The following is a 26,115-nucleotide window of genomic DNA, read 5'->3' on the forward strand; positions in this document are numbered from 1 at the left end:
GTGAGATTCTTCTTTGGTTTGTATCGTTAAGTTGGTAAGAGGCTCTGACAACTCACAGAAAATGAGAAGTATTCTGCTTTCTTCATTTGTTGGAAGCACAACATCTTGGGAAAGTCACCCTTAGAAGAAAAAGTCACTGTAGAGCCTAATATAAGATTGAAATGCAGATGTCCAGTTACAGTTGAGGTTGGGATTTTTGACACGTATTTCAGAGGTGGGTAAGTCTATTGTTAAACATAGCAAACCATAGAACATATAGAAAGAGGGTAACACACCGTCAGTTGGGTTTCTTGGCAATAACTGTTAATTTATAGCAATTTAAAATGGATGATCATATTTATTTCACTTTCTTATGAATGATTGTAGCTTTAATATTGCACTTGGAATCTTGTATTTCTAACGTGCATACTGCTTTCCAGGAGAGGGCAGTCCATACCCAGGATCAGTTGCTTTCCATTATTCTCCTAATCCAAGGAATATAATTGGAAACTCGAACGTAAACACCAGGTTTCATGGGTTGGGCACAGCCAAGACCCCAAGAGGTGACTCCATGTTGGACAAATTTGTCTTGGTCCAGACAGACTAGAGGTCCTCCACTGTCCCCCTAAACAGAGAAAGAACAGGATGATTCCTTCACGGACAGCCCCATGTGCAAGAGTGGCCTTCTCACAGGAGGCACAGAAACAGAAGTACCTCTCACATGTGAGGAGCACACAAGTTATAAGAAAACACTAGAGCTCCAGCCAGAGAAGAGTTCTCTATGCATGTTGTTGTCAAGTCATCTCTTCCCATCATCCAAGTATTACATTTATTTTTGAAATAAGAGGATTTGGTGAGAAGGAATCTGCTTGCCCTTAGTAACTTAAACTGTGCTTCCTCCCTCAGTCTCTTCTCTGAGGTCTTTAGGGCTTGCTGTTGTTACTAGATGATCCAAGACCAAGTGAATGCATGCATTCGTGCCACGTGTCTTAGGGCACGTGTGCACGCCCCTCAATGGCCTGCTTGCCCATCACAGTGCTTGTGCATAGGGTATCTGTGCTGTCGGCAATGGTGTTGACCTGTCGGCTGGGACAGGCAGTCTGCTGCTTTCACACTTCTTTACAGAGTCATCTCGAGCTTTTCAGGGAGGAAAGTTTCCATCTTGATTCAGTATGTTAAGCTTTTCTGAGCCCTTCCATGTATTTAAAGAGACTGAAGAACTCAATTTCAAAACCTAGACTTCTGGAGAAAGCCTTTATACCACACTTGTGAGATGAGCTATTGCCGACCATATTCTCCCTTTTCAGCAAAAGGGAAGTCCAGCATGCATTTTGCCTCACGCAGTGTGATTTTCACAGGCACTGGCACTGACACTTGGAAATTAGTAGTTCCTTTGGCCATCGGTATGCCTGCATGCCAGACTCCACTGCATTGTTCATTGACTACTAACTGAGATGTCTCAGGTTGTTAACTGAGCTAGCTTGGACGTTGGAGCTAGTCTGGCCAAGGCAAGCAAAGTGGTCTGGGGAAAAAAAATCAGTCCGCTAGTCATTCTAAGTTGGCTTCCATACACCTGGCTCGGGCAGCCGTGTATTACCATGTGCTTTGTAGTTCAGGCTTCTCTAAAAATTACCTGCCCCACTTCCTAGCAGCAGACAAGGGAGCAAGGGAAGAGCAGAATCCATGTGCATTTTGCAGCTCGTATGTCAGGTGGCGTGGCAACATCCCAAGGCTAATTCTGAGCCTCTAAAGCCCGGAAAGCAAAGCACTATGTGATTTGAATGTGCTTACAACCAACTCTGATGCTCACAGACTTCCTTACCTGGCAACTATCTGTGCCACCATGAATATTCCCAGCACAGAGCTCGTGTTTTTTGACTTTACCATTCAAAAATTCAGGGCGGTTGCATATTTTATTCTCGATTACAGGGAAACCAGTTTCCTTTAAGTAGCCATCACCACCAGTTCCTTTGCAAATAAAACCAAAAATAAAACACAATAAATGACAAAGGTAAATGAACATGTCCACAAAACGAACATCGAAGTATGGATAAACAATAAAATAAGCATAGTGTTTACGCACTATGCATATCCTTTCCATGCATAATATGAAGTGATACCAAAATCAGTGAGCATTATCAGTATCATGGTACTTATCACCCTCTATCATCCCTCAAAATCCATGCTGCACTAATTGACCTTCCTGCTCCCACAGTACATCCGTACGGATCCAGTGCCCACTGATATTTATGGGAATCATTCCCAAGCCATTTTATTTCTCTGTATCTGAGTTTTCTTCTCTGTGGAAGAAAGAAGGTAGGAAGTAAACAGTTGAAAATGGCATGATGGGCAGAAGCAAGGAGGCAGAGAAGGTATTGATGCTTGTCTCAACCAAGACAGAGTGGGAGGTTTTGAAAATGAGACTTATGCTCATATTTGTGTGAGATCTTCTGAACTAGGCTGGTTGGGAGAAAAAGAAAACATTCAAAAGAATGAGCAAACTCACCTTCATGTGATTAAGACATAGCCTAAATCTAGAAAAACTTTCCTTCTGACTGCATAAAAGCCCACTTTGAGGACAAGCAGAGTGGACTGAGAGATAAGAGTTAGCAGCTCCTTAGGTCTGATTCTCCTCTTTTAGTATTGGTTTAGGGGGTTTCAGTTTACATGGGTTTGAGTGATTTAGGAGAATCTAAATCAGAGGGAGACAGTGGAAAGAATGGCAGTACCTGATGAATTTTTATGAAATAGGTATGCATGCAAGCTTGTGTGGGGTGTTTTTGGTACAAAGAGAATACACTTTGGATACAAGCATATACCAATCTCCAAACACAGAGCTTTCAGATGTGTTAATGCTGTCTCACCTCTTGTATCCCCCCAGCCCGTCACATAGCACTCCTCTCTTCCTCCTAACACGGCATTTTCTTTTGGCAAACAAACCGGGATTACATGATCATTGATGATTGCTGGGCTAAAAGAAACAAACAAGAGACTCATACAGGAGCAATCATTAGCACATTTATCCCTGATACCACCTTCAGGCTTCTAAAAAGATTTTATATAAGGTCGGCCTTTTTTCTTTGAAATCCTGAGCTTCAGGTAAAGGGTTTTAGTGATGTGCAAAACTGCTTTTATTTTAGGCTCTAATCCCTCAGAATGTGATACAGAAAAGGAAAACATCTGAAATGGAGAACAGTTAGAGGCTTTTGATACTGAAAATACTAACAAATCCAAGAGACTGCTTTGACTTAGGCTAATGCACAGCCAACAAAACCTAATTACAAAGCTACTTAGGGGTATGAATCAGTGGCATTTAACACATAGGTGTTAGCATGCTCTGTCTGCATCCAGTCTGACTATTTATAAATCACTTTCAAGCTGGACACTTAGCCCACAGCAGAACCCAAGTCAGTCTGACTTGCCTTTGGGTGCAGCTAAGGCTAGGCTCAATTGAGAAGTCACGTTAATTGTGCTGACCCTACATCTGTTTTGGACCTGCATTGCAGCCACAGAAATCAAAGCACAAGCACCATATGTTCACATCTGCTTGCAGCTGTATGGACATATTCCCTTTGATTGCACAGTGCCTCGGCGAGAGTTTCGGATGAATGGAAACAGATGCAAGAAGGGCCATACTGGGTATTGCATCAAACGTGCATAGTGTTTGCCTGCACATTGGACAGACCTGCTGGAAGAAGAAATCTCCCCACCACAGCATGGAAACAGTATGGGGTGACATCATGCTAATATTGCGCCTTTCAATCCTCATTACCTTATCAAGGTAGAAGCATGTAGAAACACAGACTAAAAGCTCCTCTAGGCATTGCCTCCTCCTACTCTGCTGCCACTGCCTCACCTCCCAGCAGCTGGCACCCAGCACATTGCCAGCCTGGGTCACTATGCCTAGCCCTCCTCCCCTCCCAAGGCAGCCTTTCCCTTTCTGAAGCCCTGCAGCTGAATCACCTCGGTTTCCACTGGAGCTTCTGCAGAAAGGGAAGAAAGAGAGGGTCTTAAATTGCTGATTGAACACAGTCGGTACAGAAACACACATTTCCACAACACCAGCAATGACTATTTAGTCAACTTGTCCAATCAGAAGGAAGGAACGCTTCAGGTGAAAAGGTACATCCCCCACTACAAGAGGGACATTGAGGGGCTGGAGCGTGTCCAGAGAAGGGCAACGAAGCTGGTGAAGGGTCTAGAGCACAAGTCTGATGAGGAGCGGCTGAGGGAACTGAGGTTGTTTAGCCTGGAGAAAAGGAGGCTGAGGGGAGACCTTATCGCTCTCTACAACTACCTGAAAGGAGGTTGTAGAGAGGTGGGGGTCGGTCTCTTCTCCCAGGTAACAAGTGATAGGACAAGAGGAAATGGCCTCAAGTTGCACCAGGGGAGGTTTAGACTGGATATTAGGAAATTTTTCTTCACTGAAAGGGTTATCAAGCATTGGAAGAGGCTGCCCAGGGAAGTGGTTGAGTCGCCATCCCTGGAGGTATTTAAAAGACTTGGATGAGGTGCTTAGGGACATGGTGTAGTGGTGGTCTTGGCAGTGTTAGGTTTACGGTTGGACTTGATGATCTTAAAGGTCTTTTCCAACCTATACGATTCTGTGATTCTGTGACTCTGTGATTCTGTACCTGCTCAGTTTTAGCAGAGCAATGTCCGCCCTTTGTGGCTCCTTGAACAATTTCTCAACATCTCGTTTTTGCACTGATGCCTCTGATGCTCTTTCTCTGTGTAATCCAAGGTATACTTTATACGCAGATGGCCGTGAGGTCCTATTGGAAATGATTGCACATGGTGAGCTGATGAACACACACCCAGGATGTAGACCACTTACGATGTTATTGGGCACCTTGTTCTGTCAAAGCCAGAAAAATAAAGCCAGCTTTGGTGTAAACTTAATTTCTTAATCCCTTATTATGGCACGTGAAATCAAGTTGGCAAAAGTTATCACTGTCACTCTTTGTTTCTTCAGCCAAAACTCTGCTTTAATGAATGATGAATAGACTTGGCTTAATTCTCAATTGTCTGCAAGCTGAGTTGAGAGGCAGCTCAGGTTGGTTATTGAGTCCATTTTGTTTCTCCTCTGATTTTCTATCTAGTGTAAGAAAATGCTGATGCAAGCTATAACAGATACTTACTTTTCTAAGCAGTGAGCAGCAGTAAGAACCCACTGAGGGTCTATCAGAGTTCCCCCACAGAAATGCAGGCCAAAACTGTAATAGAGCAGAAAGGCATGAAAAGGGCATTGGTTTAAGGTGGGGAAGTTAATTCTACCGCAGTTCATCAGGTAATCTTTCTAACATGTACGCCTTTACAAACTAAAGACATTATTCCCCATTTTCATTAAGAATCAACATTTTAGTTTCCTTGAACAATATTTCTTACAATGACGGTAGTGTTGTGTGGACATTTTTATAAGGCCTTGTATGAAAACACCTAGATCTTTGTTCTTAACCAGTATTTCTATTGCTGGAAAACCTATGTGCAGTGATATATACCATTTTAGAGATTCTGAGTTTTATCTAGCTCTGATCACAGTCAGAAAGCTCTGCAACTGGCCTTGATTCCTAGTTTTGCTAAAACTTTGCCAGTAGGATCAAACGCTTGCATGGAAGTACCGATCAAGATCTGTACTAGACGTACTTCAAACTGTTGCTACTACTCATAGGATACTGATTCTACCGTAGGATATAGTGACAGATTTAAAGTCATACTGCCTTTTAGTTGAAGTGTTTTTGAAATTAACAATTGTATTGATTCTATAGGTATTTATCACAAAACAGAGCATTCTTGGTTGTCTAAATTACCTTATTTAAGATTAGCACACATAATGTATAGCCTTGAGCTATTTTCAAATTAAAATAAAGTTTAGAATGCTGCAACCACATACTATAACGTCCTATGAGAGGCAGTTTCCTTGCATGTAAAGTCTAATGTAATGGGGAATGGCCATACCTTGTCCGGAGACTGATTTGCCAGGGCCAGGAGTGTGGATGCGAAATACACCCAGCAACAATCCTTTGAGCACACAACTTTGGTCTGAACTTGGATTTTCCACACTCATACTGAGCAGGAGCTACAGAATAAAAAAAAAAAAGTCACTATAAGGAACTTTAGTGTATTTGCTATACATTCATTATGCACTCAGAAAACCAGAAGGTGAACCCGTTACATTTGTCACTTCAGCTTTTGATTCTCTGCAGGCAATTATATACCATGCACCACCTATATTTTGTTAGGTTACCTTCATCTGGGACACTTAAAAATGCCTGGCAAATTTTTTTCACATACACGTCTCAGTGGTCGGCAAATTACACGTGAATAGATCTACAGTCAGATAGAAGAAGAAGAAAACAGAAGGGGAAGGAGAAGGAAACAGAGAGAAAGAAAAAATACATTCTCCCAACATCTTTAAATGTACTCTTACAGATGCCAGCAATGCAAAAGCTGCACTGGCAACTGTTTTCAAACTAATCTTGGTGATATAACACGTGAAATTCAATCACTGTCTCTGTGGAACAAAATTTTGTCCACTCTTATCTCAGGATCTTTTGGTACTTCAGATGTCTCTGAGTTATTAAAAAAGGGTAGTCATGGGAAACTGACTCTTATCAACACAGAATTTAGAATTTGTTGTCAGCAAAAGGAACTGATTAATGAAATTAAAGGCAAAAGCCACGTTTTCTCTGTTCTTTAGCTGAACAACTGAACAAAGAAAAAATTAATTTTAAAAAGAAATTGGATCTTCAAAATGGATACAATAACCATATGAAAATGCCATTTTTTCCCCTAAGAGTCCCAGCCCAACACTTTCAATGTAGTAGTATCTTTACAGTTACAGGATGTGCATGTCACAGAACACCTTTCTTTTTCTTGTTTGTTCCCTTTTGGGGTTTTGATCAGAGCACATTTTCTGCTGCTCACAGCTGAGAGGATACAGCAACAAGAAAGTCACCCTTCTTTTTCTCGGGAACCGTCTCTCTTCCTGGCATAGCTTTTATTGTTGATGGACATGAAAGGACTTGAAACCAAAATGTTGTAAAACTTAATCATTGTACACTTTGTTGCACCACCTCATTCAGAGTACTAAGTGGCTTGATTACTAGTAACAAAGACAAGGGCATTTGGTTAAATATTGAGGGCCAGATGCACTTTGCAGACATCTAATAAGGTACGATATCAGAGGAGAGAAAATCTGTTTTACATCCAAGACAAAACCAGAGCCACACGAGCAGGTGGTGCAAAAATTTTGCTGGGATAAGAGCATCCCTTGTTCAGTCTGGCCACACACACAGTTATGGCAGGTGACCAGGCAGGAGCAGGGGAAATTTCTGCAGGAACAGCCTTATTGTGAAACACGTGGCAAAACCCCCGTGAGCTTCAGTGGGCTCCAGATACATCTTGTGCTGAGTTTGGGGCTTCCAAGGAATAAGCACCATTCTTAAGACTTCAGACACAGATTTTGAGCATCACTTCTCCACAGCCTTAATTTCCAATCTAAAACTGTTGCACTGTCTTAGATCAGTCTTTCAGATTAATCACTGAATGTCCTCCAGTTGTCATAAAAGGTTACAGGAAAGGGAGACACTATTCTTTAAAGGAATAATTACGGCACTTGGGAATGTCACAGTACTCCCAGGCTTTTCTTGGGTCTGTTGTGTAGCACCAAGGCCCATTCACATCTCCATCAGGATTCCTGCAATACTGTAACAAAGAATAAAGACACCAGCTATTAACCAGGGGAAAAAAAAGCCTACCAATGCGTGTTTCAAAATAAAATCAAATTAAATTTGGGAAATATTTTTTTTTTACTTCCTTACCGATTTTCAAATCCTTTTGTCAAAATTTGTTTCATTTTTTTACTTGCTTTGTGAGTTTAGAAAAAGATAACAAAAATGAAACCTCTTCAACTGTCTTCAGTCAGTAAGCTTCACTAGTGCAAGCTTGGACTTCTGAGCTCTCAAAAAGTAGGAGATCTTAACCTAGGATGGGGGTTTCTCAAGCACTAAACTATCTGCTCCTGCTTCCACTGCAGTTAGTAGGAGCAGTAGGGTCAGCCCTGAGGTCTCTTCACACCCACTCTGGCTGCATGACTCCGGGGCAAGTGGGTATTGTGTAAGCTGCTCTTGCACAACTTGGTGATGCTTATGAGGCTCAGGGGCAGCCGCGCAGTGTTCACCCTGACGTGGGGTGCCTGGTGAGCTGAATCATTCTCTAGGTCTTACTGGCCATACTGACTTATCTCTGCTCAGCATAGACATCTCACACAACTGCGTGCTACCAGATATTTTTCTAGTTCCTTTCCCTACTCTGAAATATATCCCATGTCTTAGGAAAAATGAGAAAATATTTGCTTCCCTTCCCCAAGATTCCCTGTCAAATGCAAGAACCAAAAAGTTATGGCAAGCAGATTTTCAGAGGGAGTTTCCCCAATCTGAGCTGGAATTCAATACAGGGTATGTGATGCCATCAGAAGACTGGCTAAAGCAAGCTCTGAAATCGTGTACCTGGAGAAAAAATAGTTCAAGCTCACAACATCAAACCAGCTCTTTATATCACATACAGAGCTTATCACAAACCAGGCAAGTATTGTATATAGGATGTTACAAGTCTAGAGAACTAGTGATGAGTACATGTGTTAGGACTAGGGAGATGAAGGTTAGAGATGGAGAATGACTTACAGGATGGGTGAGATGCATGGGTATCTTTGTATGATGGGCTGCGGCAGAAGTTGGAGGGCTGGATGGGGAATTAGTAGAGGATGGGAGCTGCAATCCATCTGCCATATATCTCAAGGAACTTGCACTGAACATTGGATCCCTCGCCATCTCGCCTGTCACTGTTACTACTGAAACCTATGACCCCAGGTGCTCTTTCTGGCAGAGGAGGCAGAGATGCTGCCCACAGACCAACTCCAGTTAGTCCTCAGCAGTGAGCAGGAGCAAATGCCCATCTGAAGCCCCTTGGCTGTGCTGCAGAAGGATTCAACAGAGCTTCTGGGCATCCGTGTGCCCCACAGAAGTACAGACTGCTCATGACAACAAGAATTAGCACGATCAGTTTCCTGGGTTGAACTGATGAAAATAAATGAATTTACAAAGACCTGGCATGAAATGCTTGCTGTGGGACCGTGAAGAAGATGGGTGAAGCTCAACGACAGCAAGTATTAAATGAGCAGCTGCTTACGTTTTTATCCAGGCCTGCTCCTGGATGAGTCAGGGGAGTGAAATAGTCGTGGTTATGAGGTCTCTGAGAACTCCACTCTTGACAAGTCCTGCCCCTTCCAGTTTTTGCTACTGTGCCACGATAGTCTTTACCATTACCATGAATGCAATCTGTGAAGAAAGAGGAAAAGGAAATGAATGTTAGCTGTGAGCTATTGGGCCACATCCATACTTGGTGGTGGGGAAGCAGAAATAAATTTGAGGAAATACTACTAGGACTTGCACGTCCTACATATGTATACAAGGAAAGAAGGACAACGTAGTGTCAGTGATGGCTAACAATAACATTTTAATTTTCTTGCATTTTAAATGTTTTCTTCATGATCATGAAAGTCATAAATCAAAGAAGCTTATATTCAGTTGACTCCTCGTGACTCCAGAAGCCAGGACCACAAAGACCATGCACTCATAAAGTCTTTTCCTTATCGATATTGATATTTGTCCACTGCCACATTTTACAGTAGGTAAAAAGCAGTAATACATGTTCAGCTAAAATTATTAGCCTTTTAACCAGAAGAACATGTCATAGCAAAAAAATGAAAGCTGCAGCACTCTAATCATGTACTGCATAAAAAAGTTGCATCTGAACTGAATTAAAAAAGCCAGCTGTCCTCTGGTGGGAAATGGAGCCCTGGAAATGTGAATGCATAGCACAGGAAAAGACTTTTTCGGAACACTTGCCAGCAAAATGCCATCACCTCTATATTTGCTGTCATTGCTAGTAGCACTCCCACAGTAGTGTGGAGACTACTAGCCATCTGTTTCCTTGTATTTCCATTATTGCCAGATGTAGTAGATAAAAGATGCTATATTAATCTAAAATCAAATACAGATGCCCTGCTATAAAATTCTACCAGAAAGTTCAGAAAATTAAGAGAGCGGATACAATATTACATCAAATTCTGTAATTATCTAGAGTTTCCTGTATTTCATCCTCATCAAATTCTTGATGACATTTCCATAAAAAACAGCTTGCTGGTTATGAGCATTTCTGGGGGAAGCGGCAAGTATTCGCACCAGGATTTGACTCCAGCGTTGTCTGAGGAGGTTTTGGTAAAGTCACTGGTGCTTGGTCATCGCACCTCTTCAGGTTGCAATACTCCCATCTCACACTGGGGTCGGTGGTGTAGCACCATGGGCGGCTATCGGCATCTGGGTTTCTGCAATAATTCTGCTTCAGGTCCCTAGAAATGTAAGCACATTATATTCCCATCCATGCCACTGCTCTGAGGAGAACTTGAAAGAATATTTTAGAAAGCAGATCTGCTACAGAGTTAGCATATATCATTTATCATGTACAGTGTGCGACAGAAATCCTTTTTCCAGCCTAAAGAAATCAAGAAACATATGCAGAATATTTAAACATGCCTAATACTTATTCACTGATTAACCCTTATGGTAGAATACTGTTTACAAATCCAGATAAGTAAATGAACATATGTATATTAAAGATATAATTCTTTTTACTTTTTCAAATACATTAATAGCTTTTAAGAACAAATACTTTTTTGCGTTTTGGAATAAAGAAATAGTAAATATTAGGAATAAGAAAATAACCCATTCCTTCCTCAAAGCTCTAATGAACTGCAGACTAGGAAGCAAAGACTTAGAACTCATGAATAAGCTCATGTATAGAAACAGTTCATTTCAGTGTAAGGGAAAATTTATGGTAATTCTTATTTCCTTTAGAAGCAATGTAGAAACGCAGTTATTTAGTCTAAAGCATAATAGTACAACTGTGGTTTGTTTCAAGATGAGGTTAATTGACAATGTTTCCACATTAAAAAAAGAAAAAAAGGGATTATTTTTATCAAGTACACTCCCTTCCCGGCTTTAAAATCATTGCTGTGCAAAGATGATGTAAACAAAAATGAATTCATGAATGGTCATTGTCCAATGAAACACAGAAATGGGAAATACACATACGCATTTGGGAACCGGTCTGCCGTCTTATTGTGTCGGTGCGGTGACATTGAGCTCCAGGCTTGACATTTCTTTCCCGTGAGAGTGAAAGAAGCTGTGCCACGGTAAGTCACACCATTGAGATGGTAGCAATCCTCAGTAATTTGAGCCTGCTCAGGCACATCAACAGCTGTAGTGAATAACAGAAACCAGTCCCTTGCATCTTAATACTTTGATATTTATACATGAGTATAGAAAGCCAACAGAAAACAGCAAGCCGGAGTATTTCACTGACTGCCACAGCACGGTCTCTGCAACAGAATCCTTCTCAGACTGTAGATCAAAAGGAAGATTTCCAAAAATGTTTGTAAAAATTTAATGATACGCTAGATTAAAAGCATTTGTACATCAATTTTACTGTCATGCATGGGGATTTACTTCAGCTAACGATCCAAATAGTTCACATATGAATCAAAACTTCTCCAGGCTAGGGGAATGTTTGTGGCTTTGCCACAGATGCGTGTGTGGATCAAGCCTGCCTTGTGTAAGGAGAATTTTCTTTTGATTGCTTTTTATGGAGTCTTGGTTCAGTGCTCTTAAATTATCTTAGGTTTTGCTTTGGATTCAGTTTTTCAGGAGCTGGCATGTAAACCTAATTAACTTTTCCATGGAACATTTAAAAATTTAGAGGTGGAGGGAACCATCGCTTGGCAAAAGGGAAAGACCTCTGTTACTGCAATTTTTCCTGACCTGGGTCAGTAGGTGACTTAAAACCTTCTGCACCTATCCACCAGACTGAACATACCAGCCTGGGCTCCACACAGGAGTTCAGGAGTTCAGCTGATACATAGCAACACTGAGAGTGACAGCAATAATACAACTGAGGAGAGTCACCCAAGATTTTTCAAAATAAACCACGATGACCCTTCACTTCCAGATGTCTCCTGTTGTTCTTACCAGGGGCCTCTGGCTCTGTCCCATCACAGGAGGGGATGGTGCAATATTCCCATGGGGCGGTTCTGTTGGTGGTGTAACACCATGGCCTCTTCTCACCATCGGGATTTCTACAGTAGTTTTCGTCTAGGCTCCTGAAACAGAAAACTTGGCTAAGAAAAGCCTCTCATGGAAACCTAGTAAAGGTTATGAACAACAGGGGAATGTACCTTGCTGCCTCGTTTACTGTTCTATTTACTGGTGGGTAACTCTGCTGTCATTTACTGATGCCATTTACTAGATGAATAACTGCAATGCACTGGTGTTTTGGATGTACTAAACCAGACACCTGCTAGATCGATGGATGAACTAAGAGATTGTATTTCATGAGGTACTTTGAGGCCAAGAGCAGCACAGCAGAAACATAGGGTGAAAGAATCTAGCCCCAAGCAAATATCATAATTGTAACTTTCTTACTCCGCATTGCTTCACCTGAGCAACAATACAATAAAAGGATGAACTGAAGAGGGAAAAAGTCAATCAAGCAGAGCTTGAAAGTTGGAAGAGGAGACACTAGTATCCAAGAACAAAGAAGTGACTAAAAAGAAATATGCAGAATATTGAAAAGATGGAATCCAGCAGGTGATGAATGCTGGTGTAACCAAAGAACTTTGCAACATAGTTGAAGAAAAATGAAATAATTCTGGGCCTTGGTGCTTCTCATGGACACTGAATAATGGAGAGGTTCCACTTACTTGCAGGGATAGTTTTCAGGAGTGCGACTGTGTCTGTGAGGAGATTGAGAACTCCAGTGCTGACAGGTATTTCCCGATTCAGTAACAGATATTGTGCCTCGATAGTCTTCTCCTCTTCCTGATAGACACTGACGCCCTGGGGCAGGAGCTGGTGGGGGTGTTGCTATTGCAGAAAAAGGAACTGAAATTTAGCGGTGCCTTCTAGATGTATTAAAAAAACAAGAACAAAACTGAAAACACTTTGAGCTTTATAATTAAGCGGGCTTTTTATCTTTCTTTGCAGGTAAGGTTTAAAGACCAAAATGTTTGGAAAGTCCAAAAGGTAGAGAAAAGATCTAAAAATATCTTAACTTTTCTTTCTTCCATTTTAACATCTTCACAAGCATTCAGACTGCCAGAAGGGCATTTGCATCTGCCCCTTTACAGCTGCCAGGATACAACACAACCAAGTGCTAGCAGCCCCATCAGAACAAAGCTGGAAAGTGAGCAAGTGGTAATACTGTGAAGAAAACTGGGGTGAAAGTGGCAGGCCCATCAGTGATAGGTACGGGTACAGGTGCAGATATAAAAGAGATGTACTCTAGCTGGGGAGAGTTAGAGACAGCATGGATCAGGTCTGGTGAGAAGCCCCAAGGAAAAGTATCATGGCAAGGACAGGCCTTTAGGGGAAAAGGAAATTGAAAAGGTGCAGAAGTGAACTGGAAAAGCAAACAAAAGCCAAAAGATTTTCAGGAAGAGTGAAACTGTTTGACATCAAAAGTGGAACATCAGAAGAAACATCAGAACCACTGAAATGCCTGGTCATGGAAAAACATATCAAGGAAGGGAGATGTGCTCCAGGCAAAACCATTAGAAATGTCTATGACAGAAATGTCTAGCCTCAAAAGAGCTCTCAGAGGTTATTTCAAGGTTATTTATTTTTTTCTTTAAGATAAAGGTCAGCAGTCTTTTATTCTTTCTTTTATCTTTGGGGCCTCTTCTATTTGTTCTAGCTCCTTGCACCACCCTGAATGGAAGCTATCTAGATGTCTTTGTGTCTAGAAGTCAGACTCACTGCAACGAGGAATGTTGCAATATTCCCAGCGTTTAGTCAGGCTGGTAGTGAAACACCAGGGCTGAGGTTCACCATCAGGATTACGGCAATAATTCATCTTCAGATCCTTCTCTGGAAGACTGAACAGGAAAAATAATTTTTAAAAAATGTTACTAATGGCTGTAACAATTATCCTGTCTAGGGCAGGGTGGTCTTCAGGCCACCCTTGACAATAAACAACCCATCACAGAGTCTGACTCACTTTTCTGGGAGGTATCCATGAGAGTGAGGTTGCTGGGAGTCCCAGCGCTGGCACTCAAGCCCGGACACTGTTGTCGCAACTACTCCATGGTAGTTTTCTCCATTGCAGTGCATGCACTCCACTGTAGGAGCAAGGCAGAACGAGGAGAAGAGAGACAGAAAGTCCTCTGAGGAACTGGTCCATAAACACTCATCTCACATGAAGCTCAAGAGCCTGATCAGAGCACAAGGCTGAAGGACAGTCTTTTTTTGGCAAAGTAAAAGCTTATTTTTCTTGGTAAGATGACGTCAACTAGTTGATTTCATTTATAGTATTCCATTAAAAAAACCCCCAACATTATAGACTATAGTTTTTAAAAGACCTAAATTAAAACTACTAAGCTATAATTTAAAATATGTGCCTTGCTGCTGTCATGTTTTATTGACTTTTGCACTAGCAAGTGTCATTTGGTTCAATTCTAGGATTATGATACATGAATACACTCATATACCATTTTTTTATCTAGGGGAAAAAAAATACTTTGTATAGCTCTCTTGGGGGTCTTTTGATATCTTCCTCATTGGTGCTGAAAATGTCTTTGGAAAGTTTCAGGTTGAACTAAACTCAAGTTTGGAACAAATACTTGATTAAAAATAAAAGTATCTGAATAACTTCACGTTCTTGAACATATCTTCCAAAAAGGGAAAGAAATCAGTATATGTATCCTGACCTTCACACTCTGGGATGTTACAGTAATCAAATCTGGTAGCAGGATCTGTTGTGTAACACCAGGGTCCCTTTCCATCGTTATCGGGATTTCTGCAGTAGTTCTCCTCCAGTCCCGCATTGGGATATTTTTCAGGTGTGTAACTGGAACAGAATTTAAAAGGGATTAGAGAATAAGGAAAATGTCCTAATTGTTCAGCTGAGGACTCTAAAAGTGAAATCTTTATCTGAGGACTGTTTTGTAGATGTCGTTCCTTAGAAGTCTCCTAATTGCTACTGTGTGCCATTGCTGAAGAGTTAGAAGTGCCATAGCTGTATACTTCAGGAAATATGGTGCCTCTAAGGCCAGTCATGTCTTTAATACTTGCATTTACTCCAGATGTTCAGTTTCCAGTAATTTTTGCTCAGCTGAGGTACTTTTCAGCCTGTAGAGAAAAGTGTCCTCTGGGACATTTCTCCTGGGAGATGCAATGAGAAGATATTTGCTGAAATGGGAGACTTCTCTGTAACCTGATTGCTATGCCATCTCAATAGGAGGTTACTAAATAAACCCAGTTGGGTGTTTTTCATTAAATACAAGAAATACTGCCCTGCTAATTGTCTATGGATTAACTGATAAAATGATGTACCTCTGTCTCATCTGCCACATGTTATACCTTTAGCCAAGAGAAGTTCTTGCCCTGGTGAGATTAATGGAAAATTCTTATTTCAGAAGAACCAGGGGCTTCCCTGTCAAGTGTTTTGCTCATGTAAGGATGACAAAATTTAAACACAACTGCCAAGACTGACAATGTCCCTATTGATCATGTAGCCCTAATTGGAGGTCTCTGAGTTACAACTCAGATTAGAGAATTACCTTATTCTAGATAAGTGTAGAAAAATATTTTATAAGAAGACTTTGAACACCAAACAAATTGCTTATAAGACTACTTAGCACATATAAATGGCTTAGCAAAATTTCAGAAAAACATATAAACATACGAAAAAGCCTTACTTTGGTTTATGGGGGGCATTATCAGCCCACTTCTGGCATGGCACACCTTTCTGAGTTTTGGCTTCTGTTCCTCTGTAATCAACCCCTTTTCCCTCCTTGCATTCTAGAAGATGAACTGAAATGATATGTGCTTAATTAATCAGTATCATGACATGTCCATTGGATTTTAGCATATACAAAATCCATTTGCATACTAATACATTTAAATACATTTGGTCATATTTTTACTTTCTTATGCTGTCAAAAATAGACAGCTCACGTTGTAAAAACCTACTAGTTATCTGATGTCTAAGTTGAATTAATTAGCATTGAAAAATTTATGTAAAAGACAAAAACTTCCACACCAGAATTCCAGAGAATAAGTGTAAGACAGCCCAGTTCTTTTGAGAACATACTATAGTAGATTTAAATAATAAAATACGCTTTTAACATTTAAATATGCACTATAACAAAATAGAAACACATTCTCTTTTCATTGCCTCCTATGATGTTATTATACTTATGCACAGTAATTAAAATCAAACCTTAAAAGAGAGCCACCTGAATTCAGCTGAAGAAGGTAACAGGACAGAATCACAGATGCATACACATAGCATTTTACCAGTTCAAGTAAGCAATTTTTTTTAAGTTCATATAAATGCGGATGACATTGTTTCATTAAAGTTCACCATGAATGAGATGTAATTAATTCATGATATGCTAAAACAATTATTCTCTGCTCTACAAGATAAAATGGGTAGTTGGTTGAAGGTGCACATTATATATGCTTTTGTGCTCTTAGATTTTGGAGCTTCATAGTACCTTAATGAGAAAAAGAAAAAGAAGGAGTGAAAGAATTAGCAATGAAATCCTATCTTTATATAAATCAAGGGGAATTTGAATGCTGAGTAAGCCTGGGGTTTGTATCAGGAGCCTTGAAAACATGGAATTGTTTTAAATTATTAATCATTAAATTAAACGAGAACTGAAAGCTCAATGTTGTCATTTTTTTCCCAGGAGGAAGAAGCAACCATAACCCCATTGCAGCCTTCAAGATTTTCCTGGGAGGACTGAAAAATCACCTTTCCCAGCAAAGATCTGGTGACTGCCAGGGGAGAGCAGGCTTGCACGGGGCGGCTCTGCCGAGGCACGGCTGGAGGAACTCAGGTCTTGGCACCTTCTCTCAGAGCTTCTATATCAGCAGTTGAGGGACAGTCACTGTCAGGCAACATGTGCTCTGGCTTGGAAAACTAAGCAGGAAACTCATTTAACATTTCTCTGTGCACAGGGCATATTTCATCAGACAGTTCCTCCTTTCTAGCTGCAATGAAGCAATCTGTCTTTTAGGTTGTGACCTGGCTTGTCTCAATGTCATTAAGTAGTGTCCAAATCAGATATTTGTGGAGACCCAGTTTTGCATCAGCTTTTCTCAGCATCAGTTATACCAAAGCTGACATACAAGCAGAAGATTAACATAAATCTGGAGAAATAATGCCATTTTACACAGACCTGTCTTGTCAAAAGTGAAAAGAACTAATATTTGAATCTGAAATAAGGTCCAGCTCTTCTGTGGGCCGAGAGGTAGTTTAGATCTGGATTTATAAATGTACTTTTAGGCATGACTTTATTTCTATATATCTGTATATATGGGCAAGTTTACTCTAGAAACTTAGCTGGGAGCCATTTGGATCCTTCAAACAATTTTGCAATAAATTAACATTAAAAACCTCAATAACTGAACATTGAATCAGTTAAGTGCTGACTCTTTTTGTTTGTGTAAACTTTTGACCGTTTATATAACCTTTAGGTTTTTTTCCACCTGATGACAAACAACTAACTTTGATCCCCAAACTCAACCCATGTCCCTTGGGTTAACTATTTACAAACAGATATATGGATAACAATTCCCAAATGCTAGCTGTGTTACTACTTTTTCTATAAGCCAGAGAAGGTTAACTTTCTCTTTTATAGCACATAACATAGAAAAAAAATATTTTTAAACTGTGAATTTTATACCAATTTTCATCCTTTTCTTTGAATGCAATGGTAAAGAGCAATTAGGTCTCATCAAGTAATTGCTTCAACTGAAAAATATAATGTTGGTTGCAGCAACGGTATTGCAAAAGCATCTGGGTATATGAAAGGAATTTCCTTGAAATATTAGGACAGCAGCAGCTGCTGGAGACAGTGATGTGATCTGCCTAGGTAAAAGCTACATTTTCCCTTCTGTTTTCTAGCAACAGATTAAATTGATGTTATCATTAGGATGGACACATGATTATTTGAGAACCTCTGCAAAGAAAGACATGAGCAACAGAGAAACCATCTGACACATACACGATAGGCTGTGTTTTTCATGTTCACCATACCTAGGTCCATCTTTTGTTTTCTGTAGGTAGATGTGCAATTTTTGGACATTTTGGTTATGTAAAACCACAGCTTTCCACAACTTTACTGCTGGGGTTCTGTTTTTCAAAAAACTAAAATCCATGTCTATGACCTTAATAGGCTTAAAAGGATGCCATAACAAATCCTCACTGAATATTGCAGGACTCTCACCCAAGTTCTAACCTCACCAAGTCCAAGGGATGTCTCAAAAATAAACCAGAATCACAGTCAAGTTCCTGATCACAGTACTGAAGCAAAATCAGTATGGATTATTTACATATAAGTTATTTGTTCAGTCTTTAAAATTTGTTACTTGCCAATTGATCCATTCAGTTTTCCTTCTACAATAGGAACTGGAGAAGATTTCTTAGCATTATTTAATCATGATTCAGGGAAATTCCCACCAGCTTCTGGAGATAATAGAAATATCTTAAGTTCAAAACACTAAATTACCTATCAGTTATATGTACAAACAAAAGGCAGCTGGCTGTAGGCTTCAGAAAATAACAGGCTGAAAAGGAACCTCAGTTGTCTTTGGTCCAAACCCTTATAAAAAGCACGGGCAGCTTCTGAGCTGGATGAGGCTGCTCAGAGCTTTGTCCAGTCAATATCTGCAAGGGTGAAGGCTCTGCAGCCTCTCTGGGCAATGTGGTCCAGTGCTTATCCACCCTCCCTGTGAAAAACTGTTTTCCTCATATCCACAATGTCGGAGCAAAATCTCATTTGGATGCTTAGCTGCAATCCAGCTAAAGCTATTGAACTACTACATAAAATCTTGCAGGTGCTATACACTTAGCATTATCTTATCCTACAGGTCTTTGCAGATCAACAGAGGAGTAAGGATGCACTTTTCTGGAGGTCATTGGTATTTACAGTCTAGTTAGTGTGATTCTTGACTTTTGGTTAGAAACTGGCCTATTGAAACCACTGCATGATTTTCAGCAGCTGAGAACTTGGTTCATTTTTCCTCTTCATGCACCTTTCTTTGTTGAAGGAGACCAACTTCTTGGTAGATACTATAGTTTCCAATTTCTGAATATTCTCAAAGGCATTAATGTTTTTTAAAAAGTTACAAATCAGCAAATGGTAACACAGAACAGCAGTAATTCTATTCAAAGTAGTAATTAACACAGAACAGTAGTATTTCTATTCAAAGTTTATCACATTATCTTACAAGCCTGAATGATCAGGAAGGAGAGCTTTTCTCCCTTGTGTATTACTAAAGTCAGAGAACGACACAATGAAACTTATGTCACATTAAAAATAAAACACATTCCTTTTTCCCTGCATATAGCAAGAACTCAGTTCTTGATTATGTAATTTAAAAAAAGTCTTAAAACCCAATAGTTTGTCTGCATCTGGCATAAGGTGATAGATTTTTAAGAGATGATAAAAAAATTGGATAGTTGTCATTTCTTAAAGACAGACTTCCTATTTTCAGAAAGAATAGGAGATCAAATACACTTAAGTCACATAATCCTCATGTATGACAAAACTGATCAGAAATAAAATATGTATAGAAGGAGAATACAAAAATTCACCACCTCAATTAATTATATCATAAATATATAGATTAGGATGAAAGTTTCACCAAATTCATTGTTGAAGAGTACAAATATAACAATATACAAATACTATAAACATAGATCACTTTTGTCTGAAGCATAGTTAACACTCTAATACTTCTAACAACATGTGCAAATAAAAGAAAGTTGATTTGAGTCCCATCCAAGTAAACTGTGAATTTTATTTAGTGATACAAATGAAATTATTTGGTAGTTTCCACCAGTTTTCCAGCAGGCAAAGGTCTGTCTCAGAAACCATTGCCAGCACAAGTAGCTCTTCCTAGTACGCTCAGCAGAGACGGAGAAGATGCAGCCATAGGTTATTGGCTGGTTTAAAAGGAGAGGAGAGAAGGGACCCTTAAGTACCTCCATTGCTCCCAGCACCTTCTGCATTCCCCGACCAGCAGTGCTCTTTCCTGCCGTGTGGACCCTAGGATTTAGGGAGCAGGAAAAATGCTGGAGCACTAATCTGGGGAAAAAATTGGTACCACTGCTATACAAGTAATGTGGCAAAACCCAGGTGTTAGATAAGGGCTGACCTACCCACTTCATCTGACCTGGTGAAGGCTTAGCCCCCATTTACAATGGGCTTATGTGAGTCCCACTGGAAAGTATATCTTAGTGAAATAATATAAAAAAGACATAGACATAGACATACTTCTTTTTTCGTAAAGAACTGCATTTGTTCTTCTGAATAACACTGCTGTTTTGGTGTTCTCAGCCAATGTTAAACACTGTTGGTCTTTACTGGTGAATAAGAAGGCCCTGTGGAAATTAAGAGGAGAGAGCAACATAAGAAACAATAGCTGAATGTCTGCATTATTTTCCTAAACACCTTTTCTAGTATTCAGTTATAATTTTAGCAAGCACTGCACTTCAGTGATATTTAAGATTGAGTAATGTTTCACAAATCACTGAGCATCTCAGCTTCCATTTTCAGTGGTGACTTGACTCCTAAGTCTTCATACCAAACTTAGGTTGAAAGGCAGCTACATGAACAAATCATGACAAGGGATAAAAAAGGTTTATAGTGTGCCAGAGACTCCAGAGAACATGCCGAAGAGGATATACACACAAGGGACCTTGACCTTATTTCAAAAAACTTAGTGGTCAGTCAAGAAGCTACACATTCTGCAGTATTCAGCAGTTACCAAGGAGCGGGTAAAACACAACAAGTTAGGACTTTAAATTACGGTGATAACTGTTCTGAGCCATCATACGTGAAGCAATGTAAGCACTTTGGAAAACACAGCCATTTATCTTTTCAGCAAGTACCTATTCTATAAGTCTGCAAAAGTGGAGGGGATGGTGTAACCTTTGCAATAGCATCTAAGGAAAATTCCTGACAGGCTAAGTAATTTCTACAGCTAGCTTTTCTAAACCAAAACCAGGGCAATAGCAACATGGCCTTCAGTGGGTAGGTCTATACCAGGAATACAAAGCCCATTCTGTAGCCCTAATACCAACTGGCATGATCCCAGTGTGCCTGTGCTTGTAAATTCGCACAGCCTCTCCCCAAAGGAGAGGGATTACATCTGGACTTACTGCTGGGAACCGTGTCTGTGCATTGTCTGGGGAGTGCTGGTTGCCCTGGGTCAAAACTACACTGGGGACTGTTCCCCCTGACCCAAGACCAGCTCTCACTAATGTTAAATTTACACGTAGGGATGTAGTGAACGAGCATGGTCCAACACACTGCTAAGGCAGCGTATCAAGTCTGAAGTACTGATCTGAACTCATTGGTCTGAAGCACTGATGTGATGGTGCTGCAGTGCTGGCTTTAAGGCTCTGCCTCAGTTACCTTCTGAGAGCTCTGCCCTCTCTGCGTGCTTTTCAGAGAGGAGAGTAGCGTCAAAGGGAATGGGTGGTACCTCACACACGCAGTCAGCAAACCCCTGTCATCCTTCAGGGTTGCACCTCTTTAAAATAAGTCTCATTTTCTGTTTTGATTTAAAACACAAAGTTATAAAACACATTTAAAAAGTCAGCAACAGGGTATCCCTGCCTTGAATAAAAGCCTGATGGAGAACCAGGTGCTGGAAACAGCCCTGCAGACAGTCAGTCTGCTGAGTTCAAAAAGACGTGCTGCAGAAGTGGTAGATCAAGAACTCATGAACTTTAGAAGAGAAAACCTCCCTGCCTCATATGTGAGGACAGCCTCCCACTGCAGTAACGGATCTCTCTCCTCATTACTCCGGTTGCCTGATGTACTGCTGAAGCTCAGTGGGCTCTGAGGCTTTGGCACAGGAGGCTCCGAAGTCTTAGGCTCAAAGCAATAGGCTCCCCTAAGGCAGGAGCCTGAGCAAAGGCCAGTGGTACAGACTGGTCAACATCTTTCATGCTTTCTAGCCCCTTGGGCCTGGTTAAATGCAAGTGCAGAGGGAGGGCTTGGCTGGAAGAAGGGTTTAGGATCATTAAGGTTTAGATGGCTGTCTCTTTCTCAAAGTAAATAGAAGTTACTTAACTCCAAATTCTAGTAAAATTCAGAATGATGCATGTATCTGCAAGATAATAGGTAATGCAATGAACATAAGCAATGCCATTATTGCTGTCCTAAATTTCCAAGCAATTAATTATGACTCTTTATTGCAAAAGGAATGCAAGAGTCTTGATAAAACCATGCCAAGCTGGTATATCATAATGTTTTCCAATAAAAATTCAACATAATTTTCTTAATTTCTCTATTTCTCCTCTCTTCATCCATATGTCCCAGGCATTCTGTTTCTATACATCTTTTGTTTTTCCAGCAAACCTCAGACACATAATCCTAAGAAATCCCTCAAAAGTTCAGACTGCTGATAAATAAGGCAGACTGCTCCATCATCTGCAATGAAAGATGTAGGTGGGAACCAGTGGAAATTACCTGCAAGTAAATTTATTTTCAGTTTCACATTGCTCCGCACATTCTTCTTTACTATTTGTCCTATAAATTTGCTTCTTTGTGTTGAGCAGCCAAGCTCCCTCTGTTCTCACATAGCCGTCTAGTATGTTTCCTTGCACTAAAAAGAGAGAAAGAGGTAAAAATGCGAATGCTGATATGATTTATTTCAAACTTTCATGTTAAATTCTTTGTCGCCTAGTTAAGTAACTTCATCATTTAATTGCTGGAATAATTGGGTTAATGGTGACAAAATACAGGTAAATCTTGCCTTCCTAGTACGGTAAAGGGTAGCGTCACTAAAACCCCCACGTAAGGCAGGACAGAGAAATGGCTTGAACAGTGCTTTGTATCATTCTGAAAATCATAACAAGTAACACAAACCTAGGGTATAAAGTGATGGGAACAGAGAAGATGACCCAAGGAGCGAAAAAAGTGAGGTGTTTCAGAAAGAAAATATTGGTTGCCCATACTTTGGAGAAAGTGGAGAAATGGGACTCAAGAAGGATGTGAAACAATGATTGCCCATTGCTATCTACCCACATGGAACGACTTCAGTTCTATCAGCTACCCCCATAGCTGCCTCTTTTCAAATGCTCTTGCTCTTGCAAGAAACAAGCTATCCTCAGTCACTGGGGTTATCACTGTGCTCATGTTCAGTTTATCATTTTTGTAATAATTCTGTACTGAATTTACTTAATAATCAGGTAGCAGATGTTGCCCTCCATTGCAGTGAATTAACACGAGATTAAACTGGTAAATAAATTCACCAAACAATCTCCGAGCTACAGCTATATGTGAAATATATAGGATGCTAAGAAGTAAAGCTATGTTTAGTGGTAAACCCCAAAAATGTTCAAGTACAATCCTTCTTGTAACGGACTTTGCCATTTAGTATTTTCTTTTTCTGTTACAGCTATGCAACCTCTGAATGCTTAGCTATAGTTCACAAAACTGTGACTTTCACGACTTCCAGCGGCAGGGGCACAGAGTTGCTTGAGTTCTGTGATTTTTACAGTTTCTTTATCAGATGAGCATATGACTCTGCTGACAAACGTTTGGCTCTGGGGGCTACCTGTTCTGCATGATTTCAACCCGAAACAGACAGCCGGCCCATGGTCTTTGCAACACATCTCAGTCCTGCTCTGTGCCCTGTTTTTGTGCCTTGCTTTTCGCAGTTGCTGAATAAAAGGCATTCAGGGTACGCACCAGACCCTGGCTTCCCCCTCATGCATGACGGCCATGCTGAAGAAGGGGACTTCTTCTTTCTTCATCTTTTTCTGACCCTTCTGTGTCTTGGCCGTAGCCCAATGCCAGCAGGAGGGACAGAAAGCAGCCTCGTCCCACTCAGACCCACGGCCTGTGACTGGGGTCCCCACAGGGATGTTCAATGAAAAGTCTTTCAAGCTGAGGAAGGCAACTACTCCTCCCTTTCCTGAGTAACACTCTTTTGTAGCGTGAAGCAGGCTCATGTGCCTCCTGGTACAGCTAAATTCCTTCACCTGAGTGCTAGCTCAGCCTGCAGTTGCGTATTTTCTTTAAGATCATTTTGCACCTACAAGACAGAACTGATAAAATAGGCAGAAAGCCAAATTATGCTTCCTCTCATATCATTGCAAACCCAGAGAAGTTGCTGGAGGTTGTTTCTGCATGTAGACTAAGGAAGAGTTTGGCCCTAAGGGTTGACAGTTTAACAGTATGCATGATAGGAAAGGATAGCTGCTAAAAAAAAAAGATAAAGTGAAAAAGGATACAATAAAATTTCATGTGACAGGTACAGGAATCACTGATACCACTAGTTATTTTAAAAAAAAATGACATTAAGAAGAAATGAGTTTTGACATAAAACATTAAACTGGGTTAAAACAATATCATAGGAATGCTGCAATGCTCTCCATAAGGACAAGAAATTCAAGTAAAGAATTCCTATTATGGTACAGCTTCCACGCAACCTTAATTCTGTTCTGTTTTGACACTTCACAATAATATTGTCATTATAATTACAGCATTTGATTTGTAAAATACTGACAAGCTCATAATTGATTTGGGTCATAAAAATATTTTTTCTCCTTTTCTGTTATAATTACATGGCAGGGCATAACACTTTAAGAAAAAAAAAAAGAAAAAATATGCAAGCTGAATAAAAATGCAGTAAACTTTCTTGCTACCATTTTTCCTATATCTGTGGAATTTTTCAGTGTTAGAAAGATGTATTACTGCCTTATTCAGAAATGCAAATATTTACCGCCATTTGATAAAGAATTTGCAAACAAAAGCAGAGTGTTGCAGACAAAAGCCCAAATCCTATATTTTCCTCCCCTGTATAAAATTCTTACTGATTTGAGAAGTGTACTTGATTTGAATGAGGCTATTCTTCTGCAAAAACAAAGCTTAGAAACTAGAATTTAAATTAAGATGATAATTCTTAACATTAAATAATATGTAGAATTTTTTATGCTGGGGCATGTACCTAATATTTCTAGCTAAATCTACCGATACATTTTTCTAACTGTTACCTTTTTATATTGTAAAACTACATATGTAAAATGCTTGTGTATTTTATTAGGGGTTTTTATATGTGTTGGCACACTCATAACAATATTTTTAACTGCAATCACAACAGGCTGTGTAGTTATACAGAAGGCCTGAAAGAAGATGTGCCATCTGAATCCTGTAGTTTATTGAAGTTTAAAGTTTTCAGGACAGAGAATATTTATTCAAAATTTCCATAAGAGTTAGTTACAATCTACTAAACCCCAAAAGAGCCTTACTCAGTTCCTCTGTGTTACAAGTTATTTTGTACTATCATCTTCTACAAAAATAGTCTTCCAGCACCAAAAATACTGCAGAAACCAATGCTGACCAGATTTTGGCCACCCTATCACATGGAATGAAAAATTTCCTCTTAAGATTGTGGCTATGAAAAAGACTGAAACTCTAGTGTGTAGAACAACTTTTCCTTTTCTTTGTGATTTTGTTTTTCACAACACATTTACAAATTTTAAAACAATCAAAATAAGGTTCACAGTATTTGGCAATAACTGAGAAAAGAAACAACCCTAGCGTAAAAGGCTGCTGAAACCAGAGACAGCCATGTCTTTGTAGCAAGCCTTTGATAGACTGCTTTCCAAGGGTGTCCCCATTTCTGGCCATGGGGCAAGTTTGTGGGGAGCCATTTGTTCCCCATGCAGACACCAAGGCTGTTGCTCTTCTGGTGTCTCTAATGAACACAACACTGGAGCAACCACAGCTCTCGCTTTGCTCAATAGCAGCTCTTGTTGGCCAGCAAGCCCCAAATCCATCATCATCCAGGTAAGTGGCGACACAAGGATTTGGGGACCTACCTTCACCAAATGGAGCTTGCAAGCATTTGGCCCCCATCTCACCTAGGCAAGCGGAAGGCGAAGGACTCTTACCTGAGCTGAGCAAGAAAAGAAAGAGAAAGGCGGCTTTGCTAATCCCCATTTTGGCCCAGCTGGCGGGTGCTGGAAGTTGCGTGTGTCGGTGCGCAAAGT

The 26,115-nt window shown here is 40.2% G+C and overlaps 1 protein-coding gene across 1 annotated transcript; it reads right to left on the bottom strand.

Moving 5' to 3' along the window:
* Window positions 1–442: 442 nt before the first annotated feature.
* On the bottom strand, window positions 443–26,065 carry PLG (plasminogen). The gene is made up of 19 exons (XM_075497372.1): window positions 26,017–26,065; window positions 22,586–22,721; window positions 20,381–20,487; window positions 15,791–15,905; window positions 14,801–14,940; window positions 14,092–14,212; window positions 13,851–13,969; window positions 12,797–12,959; window positions 12,066–12,196; window positions 11,133–11,298; window positions 10,224–10,390; window positions 9,169–9,317; window positions 7,593–7,686; window positions 5,938–6,058; window positions 5,121–5,195; window positions 4,614–4,754; window positions 2,844–2,950; window positions 1,802–1,947; window positions 443–604 (listed from the first exon to the last, which is right to left on the bottom strand). Exons 1-19 carry the CDS (start codon window positions 26,063–26,065, stop codon window positions 443–445), a joined length of 2,409 nt encoding a protein of 802 aa, XP_075353487.1.
* Window positions 26,066–26,115: the final 50 nt, after the last annotated feature.

This window comes from Mycteria americana, chromosome 3 (assembly GCF_035582795.1).
Source record: "Mycteria americana isolate JAX WOST 10 ecotype Jacksonville Zoo and Gardens chromosome 3, USCA_MyAme_1.0, whole genome shotgun sequence".
Lineage (NCBI taxonomy): Eukaryota > Metazoa > Chordata > Aves > Ciconiiformes > Ciconiidae > Mycteria > Mycteria americana.